Below are 9,385 nucleotides of genomic sequence, written 5' to 3' on the forward strand. Positions count from 1 at the left end.
CCCCCCCCCGTCTCCTCCCCGTCCTCATACAGTTCTATGGGGAGGCATGAACGCTGCCTCCCTGCCTCTCCCATAGAGATGTATGGAGGAGGCGTGCCGGCTGCAATGTCATGCTGCGGCCGGCATGCCCCCTGCACCGGACAGCTGCGGCCCCGTACAGGAGATCACAGGGGGTCCCAGCAGTCGGACCCCCCACGATCAAACACTTATCCCCTATCCCGTGGATAGGGGATAAGTGTTAATCACGCTGCAGATGTCCTTTTAAATAATGCAAATTCCTGATAATACAAAACTGTAAACATGCCATAAAAATGATTAAAATTATTGTTTAAATAGTGCAAAGAATATGTGATGTGCTGGGTACAAGGAAACCAAAAAATGTGGTATATTGATATACCATTTAGTTATTACAGGTTTAACAACCAAATCTAATGTATGTACAGCACAAATTAATGCAGATATGTGAATATAAAGGAGATGTACTGAAGTGTATGTGTGACTGTGATAACAGACATAGATGTGGTGAGTGATAATGAAGTGGAATAAAATATAGTGTGGGATGTGTAGCTATCCAATGGTGCCTGCAGCTCTTAGCCGCAAATACTGTTGCCAGGTTACCTTTTAAAAAGTGAAATTTGTAGTTTATAACTAACAGGTATAAGTTTTAATTTCCAGCTAAAAATGTGTATTTTTTATTATTAATCCAGGTGGGTGAACTCCTTACAGCCCGCACGAGTGACTCGCTGGGGAGGAATGATCTCCACACCAGATGCAGTGCTGCAAGCAGTCATCAAGCGTTCACTAGTGGAAAGTGGCTGCCCGGCATCCATAGTGAATGAGCTAATAGAGAATGCCCATGAACGTAACTGGCCACAAGGCTTGGCTACTCTTGAGACAAGGCAAATGAATCGGCGATATTATGAGAACTACGTGGCAAAGCGGATTCCAGGAAAGCAGGCCGTGGTGGTGATGGCCTGCGAGAACCAACACATGGGAGAGGACATGGTTTTAGAACCCGGGCTGGTGATGATATTTGCACATGGGGTTGAAGAAATCTAATGGCACACAGATGAATATATGCACTCCTTGTGCTTCTCCATATGCTCCATCCTCCCAGGAGGCAGGGTCTTGTATCCCCAGCAATCGCTTACCATATAAAGTCCCACTGGTGCCTACTAGCTGAGTGCAGGGTAAGGGCTTGCCATTGCTGACTTTTGTATGGAAGACACTCAAAGGGCACATAATCAGATGTATTTGGTCCCTCACAGTGCACTATGATACCAGCTTATCACCCCAAACAATCCATATCCATTTCTTCATTTATGCTTACGCTGAAGGAAATGGAAAATTGGCCTTTGAGGAACAAAGCAAATTTCAGCAACTTGGGTGAAAAGCAGAAGAAACACTAAAAAAAACTTTTCTGAGAAGCAGAGGCATTGTAATGGAATTATGGGCATTTTACATGAGGTGCTGAGGCATGCTCTTAAATCACTGGTATCTGTAACAAGATATATGCTACGACTTGAACCTGGACTTTTGTGCAAACCACCATGGACTTGGATTTTGCAGGGGAATTTTGTGCAAGTAGGCTAGGATAGAGGAAAAAGTAGATATTTTTTTAATCCCTCTGTCATTCGGCACTAGTTTCAGATGTTCAGTTTGTTTTTGGTTGTGCTCACAATAAACTAGCAGCAATATGCAGCAGACAATGCAGCCATTTCATAGAAATCCTGACACTCATTCTGTCTCATGTCATTTCCATAGATGTGAACAAATAAGGGTTCCACACCGCAGCTTTTCTTTACCTTGAGTGAATGGAAAAAGCAGATTTTGCTCAAACGCTACTTTGAATTTCAGGTGTTTTTGTGAAAATGTGTGGTGGCTCGTGTGTTTTGGGTTTCCCCTTTCCCACCCTCTCAACACAAGGGAACATGGAGCACAAAAAGATATACAATTTTCGTGATTGTTCTCCCTTTTGTTAGGTTTGTGTATGTGTATAGTGCTGTTATTATGATGCCTATGTTTAGAGCATAATGTTACTCCCCCCCCCCCCCCCCCAGCACACCCCTACCTTTTTTCTTTGTTTTTTCTTTAGTATGCAGCAGTTTTCCCTTACGTTAGAATAAAGTTGAGTGTAAACCCTGCATGCTTCCACAGACATGGACAAAAATAAACTACCTGTACACCTTACATGTTTTATAATATACCTATAGGTAGTATAGTAAAGCACTTCTTTAATAGCTGTATTATTTTAAGAAACATAGTTTGCCTTTTGGCTATGCAGCTCATAAGTGAAGACCCCTTTTAATGCTATTTGATTCTCTGCTGAATCTCTAAAAGGGACATGTTGACTTTCTAACCACTCCAGGTAAAAAAAAAACAAAAAAAACATTATTTTAAAGAGAACATCCCAAAAGTTTGACTATTTTTCTATTTTTACATCAGCTGCATTTCTTCCTTTTTGCTCTTTTCTTTTATTGTATAAATTAAAACTTGAAGTTTAAACAGGACATATTTTTCTCCTTTGCTTCTAAGTCAGATGTCTTCATTTATTTCTCATTGGTCCTTTTGAAAGCTTTGTAAGTTTGTGTCCTTTTAAATGTTTGTTGTGTTGTATTTTTCTATTTTTTCTTTTTCTGTTTGTTAATATTTTAAGTATATTTTTGTTTTTGTTTTTTTATATAAAAAAATTTGTGCATTTTGTTTTCACCGTATTATCCCAACGCCGTAGATTGAACTATGATCCGAATACTTTTTCCTGTGAGATTTGTGTTTTGCCCATAGTGACAACCATTTTTAACCCTAGCTATGTATATTTTGTGCCAAGATGAAATTATTTAAATGCTCATAACATAAAGCAGAGCTTTGGTACAAGAGCTACATCTTCAGACAGTTAATGCCTCATTTCCATAAAGATATGAAATGCCCGGTGGGAATGCTTCCCAATTTCTCTGGGTAACAAGAAGAAAAATAGAAGTTTAGGAAAAATACTGGGTCCGACGCTTGCATATTAAGACTTTAGAACACTACATATAGCCACACAGACAAGAATCTCGCATTTCAACAAAATAGTTAAGGATACTATAGAATACATGGAGCTTCGGTTACATAGTGAATATATGTTTTAGGATGTTAACAAAAGATCAGAATCTCACATTGAATGGATGTGTGAAAAAAATAGTGCTTTATGTTGGTGGAAAAGGTAATTTCTGGAGCAATAAGTAAGGGTCTATTCACACGGCGGAATTTCCGCTTGTGGAATTCCGCTTCAAATGAAAGGCCATAGACTTCTATGGGATTCTGCACTCCCGTTGACACTTTGGAATTTCTGCTTGCGGAAACTCCAAAATGTGAACGGGAGTGCGGAATCCCATGGAAGTGTATTGGGCTTTCATTTTGAGGCGGATTCCCTTAGCGGAAATTCTGCCGTGTGAATAGACTCTAACTAGGTGTATAGGATTTCAACAATTACTATTTGTAGGTGTAAGCTGGGCACTTTTTCCCTGCCAATATTTTGACTACAGTCAGCGAAAAAACTGCCTGATAAACGATAGTTATCCATGTAAACAGGACTTGGGGTATCTTTATATTCAGTAGAATATGACTTATACTTTGCACTGCCACAGTCTTTGTCCTTTCTACCTGCTGGGTCTTATTATCCACAGTCTAAACATATCAGTCAGGATCCATTAATAAATATGGCATTTTGGGTGATTACATAAGAAACTCCATTGGGCTGGGACTTGCGGCTGTATTACCATGATTATCCATGGAAATCATTTGTCGTCTGGTTTGTTTTATCAGCCTTAGAGTTTGGGAAATCTCACACTCCAGAGGTTAGGTTAGTGTGGAACCTCTTGAATTTCGATATGTTAATGCACAAACTTGTGGTATGAATCGGTGCAGTGCGAATTTCACATTTTGTGTTCTTGCACTTTAGGGGTTACTACAATGGTTGCATTTCATTACAACAATAGTATATTAAGTCTCAGTGCACATTGTGTTCTAGAAAAGAGCAGATTTGCCTGAGGCTCAGATTTGTTGGGAGTTTTGAGTGGAGTTTGATTTGTTACATCTGAAAAAATGTTGCTTTCCTAATTTACTGATAGATGGAACAATACTACATTTCACTAGATCTCATAGGACTGTATTCACACTATGTCAGTAGCATTAGTTTACAGCTTGTGCCAGGAGCTGGTACATATAAACGTATCCAAAAGCTCCTATAACTGAGGACAAATTTCTCATTTTGGTCTCTATTTGGGCAAAATAAATTAGGCCTTTTGGATTGGTGATGAGCTGTAATCTTGAGAACCCCTTTTGTGAGCTGATTTCTGTGGGATCAGTCAAGTCTTATGCGATTTTTGGGAGATCCCCTGAGGGGATGATACAGTTCATTAACATATGTGATGTTCTTTGTTGCAGGTTCCACAGACAGTTGGTAGCTTGCACCCACTAGTTCCACGTCAAAGGCTGAGTTCACATATATGACTTTTGGTCTTCATGTCCTATATACTGTCAGTGCTGGCAATGTATATGTGCAGTTACAGGAAAGTGCCTCATTGACTTTAACTGTCTGAAAGAAGTTAACTAGTGTAATGTTTGAGTAAATACATGAAATGACCCAGACTCAAAAGCACAGCACACCATGCTGTTAAAGGGGTACTCCTCTGGAAAATAGGGTTTTTTTAATTTTATTTTTTTTAAATCAACTGGTGCCAGAAAATGAAACAGATTTGTAAATTACTTCTATTTAAAAATCTTAATCCTTTCAGTACTTATCAGATGCTATATGTTGCACAGGAAATTCTGTCCTTTTTGAATTTCCTTTCTGCCTGACCACAGTGCTACTTGCTGACACCTCTGTCCATTTTAGGAACTATCCAGAGTAGGAGAAAATCCCCATAGCAAACCTCTCCTGCTCTGGACAGTTCCTGACATAGACAGAGGTGTCAGCAGAGAGCACTGTGGTCAGACTGAAAGGAAATTCAAAAAGGAAAACTTCCTGTGCAACATATAGCAGCTAAGTACTGTAAGGATTAAGAATTTTAAATAGAAGTAATTTACAAATCTGTTTAACTTTCTGGCACTAGTTGGTTTAAAAAATATTTTTCCAGAGGAGTACCCCTTTAAGTTCCCAGTAAATATGGGAAGTGACCTGAACCTGGTCACTAGTTGAACTACATTTGAGTCATTAAATTCCATGTGGCTTATCAAATATAGAAGTGGTAGAAATAAGTGGCACTCACCCCATGAATGACTTTAGAAATTCAGGAACAGGATTTTATTCCAGGTAGCAGCGTACAGGTAACAGGGAACAGAGTCTTCAAGCGGGGAGGACAGTGACTGCAGCCACGGTCAGAAGCGGGGGCACACCACGGAGCAACAACTAGTTTCACGTCATGCCGATGCTTCTTCCGGTTGCAGGTGTAGCGTAGAAGCGTAGGCATGGAAGAAGCGTAGGCATGACGTGAAACTAGTTGTTGCTCCGTGGTGTGCCCCCGCTTCTGACCATGGCTGCGGTCACTATCCTCCCCTCTTGAAGACTTTCTGTTACCTGTACGCAGTTACCTGGAATAAAATCCTGTTCCTGAATTTCTAAAGTCATTCATGGGGTGAGTGCCACTTATTTCTACCACTTCTATATTTGGTTGCCCTTCGCTTGCATTATACTGTATAGTGAGCACCCCCGGCTACAAGAGACTTAAGAGCAGCGGTCCATTCATTACAGGTGTGATCTCCTCCCGTAGACTCTTTTTTTATAGGCAGTGCTGCAGCGCCTCTGGTGCATTTCTGCTTCCTTTACATCCATGTGGCTTATACTTTTATACATCAGCATCCCATTTTGACAGTTTGTCAATGTATGTGACATGAGACCAGAATTAAAGGGGTACTCCGGTGGAAATTTTTTTTTTTTTTTTTTTTTTTTTTTTAACTGGTGCCAGAAAGTTAAACAGATTTTAAATTACTTCTATTAAAAAAATCTTAATTCTTCCAGTACTTATTAGCTGCTGAATACTACAGAGGAAAATATTTTCTTTTTGGAACACAGAGCTCTCTGCTGACATCATAAGCAGAGTGCTCTCTGCTGTCCATTTTAAGAACTGTCCAGAGTAGGAGAAAATCCCCATAGAAAACATATGATGCTCTGGACATTTCCTAAAATGGACAGATGTCAGCAGAGAGCACTGTGTTCCAAAAAGAAAATAATACTTTCAGTACTTATTAGCTGCTGAATACTACATAGGAAATTATTTTCTTTTTGGAACACAGTGCTCTCTGCTGACATCTCTGTCCATTTTAGGAACTGTCCAGAGCAGCATATGTTTTTTTTTCTATGGGGATTTTCTCTTACTCTGGACAGTTCTTAAAATGGACATCATAGGTCAGCAGAGAGCACTGTGCTCGTGATGTCAGCACAGAGCTCTGTGTTCCAAAAAGAAAAAAATTTCCTCTGTAGTATTCAGCAGCTAATAAGTACTGAAAGGATTAAGATTTTTTTTTTTTTTTTTTAAATAGAAGTACTGGCACCAGTTGATTTAGAAAAATAAAAATTCCACCGGAGTACCCCTTTAATATGAACCCAGCCTGTTATCTGAAATGTGTCTAGGTTTCCATAGACCAAAGATTTGTTCCTTCAGTCCTATCATTTGCAGTTTCTACTTACAAAGTAAAAGTGTGAAGTGCTTTAGAATTGAAACTCTTGAAAAGTGATAAAATGTTTTGAGACTGCAAAGACGTCCCTTAATGTTGGTATAGGGTATCTCAAGGTATGTAGTGCTAGGTTGTAGCTAGGCTTTCCTTCACGTGGAGCGGCTGTTCAGTTTGCTTTACTAGGACCTGTATGTAAATAGCACCACCCCCCCCCCCCCCCCTTCCTGGCATTCTGCACCCTATCCCTCTCCTGGCTACACTCCTGGCGTGATGTAAGTATACAATATGTTATGCAGTCAGTGTACAATCTATACATTAACACACTTCTCAAGAATTACTATTGTATCAAGGCATGTCTCAACCTATAAACTCTATAATAACCACATAATCTTGCATCTAGCTAAGAATTTGGGGTAACAGTTGGTGAATACTTGCTGCCATGGTCAGAGCTTGCGTTCATGTTAATTTAATTTTGCTAAGTAAATTACAAAACACACACGGAAGTGTGCACTTGTATGTGTTTTTTTTTTTGTGTGTGTGTAGTGTCTGTCTCTCAAATTCTGAGACAAAAATCTTACAGTAGATTTCATTGGCTTCCTGAGAAGTGAACACTCCCTACAACTTCTTCTACTACTGGAATTAATTTGTTGTGCAACTGTGTCATATTGTGCAATCTTTGTACGGCTTGGACTCCTCTTTGTGTTTTTGCAGTGCGGCATTTTACATTTTAGGTTATTTTGTGGAGGAAACACGTGCTCTAGAAATGTCTGCTTAGGCAATTTGTTCTCGGTTCTCATGCATCTCACATACTATTTAAAATATACTTTAAAAATGAAAGTGCATATTTTTCTAGGCACAGGTATGAATAAACTTTTTATAAAAACTGCATTTGATTGGTTTATTTGTATTCATGTGAATTTATTACCATTCTGGCTACAGGATTAAGGACATGGCAATGCCTACAGCAGTGTTTCCCAACCAGGGTGCCCCAGCTGTTGCAAAATTACAACTCCCAGCATGCCCGGACAGCCGAAGGCTGTCCGGGCATTCTGGGAGTTGTAATTTTGCAACAGCTGGAGGCTCCCTGGTTGGGAAACTCTGTCCTACAGGATAGTGGATAATGGTTGTGTCCCGATGTATGGAGGGGCAGTGCTCCATTCTCTATGGGGCTCTAGGACATTGGCAGAACGCTACAATATTTGGAAGCTCCATAGACTGAATGGAGTACTGGGGCTGTGCACTCCATAAATTCTGGGGGAAATTGACCTCCGTTCTTAGGATCTTTTGAGGAAAGCAATAGTTGTAGCTAGGGATCGACAGATTATCGGTTTGGCCGATATTCATGATTTTGGACGTTATCAGCAATTACCTTGCCGATAATCTGATAATGCACCCCCCCAGCCAGAGACTGCCGCTGCCCCATTGCCTCCCCCATCCCCGGTTTTATAATTACATGTTCCCGGGGCCCAGGGTCCGCGCTACTTCTGGCTCCTTCAGCGTCCTGCTGTGCACTGCGCAATGACGAGTGATGTCCTCAACGCGACGTCACCATCGGTGAGCACAGTGACGGCTCAGGACGCTGCCGGAGCCAGAAGTAGCGCAGATCCTGGGCCCTGGGAACATGTTATTATAAAACCGGGGATGGGGGAGGCAATGGGGCAGCGGCGGTGGTTGGACTAAGGACTGGCAGGGGGAGAGAAGTGGGCGGTGGCGGTCTCTGGCCAGAGTATAAGGGGAGGGGGGGGGGGGGGGGGTTGGACTCAGGAGGACCCCAGGACAGGCAGGGGGAGAGAAGCGGGTGGCGGCGGTCTCTGGCCCTGCAAAAGTCACTGCAGTTCATTGATTTAAAGCGCCCGCTTTAAATCAATGATCTGCAGCCGCTTCTTCGGGGCTGGGGTGGAGACATAGCCAATAACTTATACCGGAATATTGATATGTTATCGGCCACAGATTATCAGTATCTGCCCTAAAAAATCGATATTGGTCGATCCCGAGTTGTAGCCCCCCACTGATCAACTTGTTATCCATTGTTTTATGCATGGTGTATAATGTTTAATGTTAAATACCCTATTTATAGTGTCTGCATCATTTTCAGTTTTCTGAGCAAATAGGGGTGTTATTTTTAAACCATTATTTTTTTTTTCTTATAACCACTGTTTAACCCCTTAACAACAATGGACGTAAATGTACGTCACGGTGACGTGGTACTTAGCGCACCTGCCGGGCATGACGGTGCTCGCGTCATGCCCGGCAGGTCCCGGCTGATATCAGCAGCCAGGGACCCGCCAGTAATGGCGGACATCCGCGATTGTGAGGATGTCAGCCATTAACCCCTCCGATGCCGTGATCAATACAAATCACGGCATCTGCGGCATTGCGGTGGTTTGAATGGATGATCTGATAGTCTGCAGTGCTGCGGCAGCGATCCGATCATCCAGCATTGCGGCCGGAGGTACCCTCACCTTGCTCCGGCCGTCTCCCGGAGTCTTCTGCTCTGGTCTGAGATCGAGCAGACCAGAAGAGCACCGATAATACGGAGCAGTGCTGTGTCCTATACATAGCACTGAACAGTATTAGCAATCAACTGATTGCAATGAATACTCCCCTATGGGGACATAAGTGTAAAAAAAAAAAGTGAAAAAATTTGAAATCCCCTCCCCAATAAAAAGTGAAACGTCCGATTTTCCCCCCCCCCCCCCATTTTACCCCCCAAAAAGCGTAAAAAAAATAA

The 9,385-nt window shown here is 41.7% G+C and overlaps 1 protein-coding gene across 3 annotated transcripts in view; it reads left to right on the plus strand.

The window, feature by feature from the left end:
- The window catches only part of RNF41 (ring finger protein 41), a 62,197-nt gene extending 57,224 nt beyond the window's left edge, over positions 1–4,973 (plus strand). For all 3 annotated transcript variants that reach the window (XM_056562304.1, XM_056562303.1, XM_056562305.1), the window contains exon 6: positions 708–4,973. In XM_056562304.1, the coding sequence (XP_056418279.1) occupies positions 708–1,059 (352 nt within the window). In that variant the 3' untranslated portion in view covers positions 1,060–4,973. The remainder of the gene's footprint in view (positions 1–707) is intronic.
- Positions 4,974–9,385: the final 4,412 nt, after the last annotated feature.

This window comes from Hyla sarda, chromosome 2 (genome assembly GCF_029499605.1).
Source record: "Hyla sarda isolate aHylSar1 chromosome 2, aHylSar1.hap1, whole genome shotgun sequence".
Classification (NCBI taxonomy): Eukaryota; Metazoa; Chordata; class Amphibia; order Anura; family Hylidae; genus Hyla; species Hyla sarda.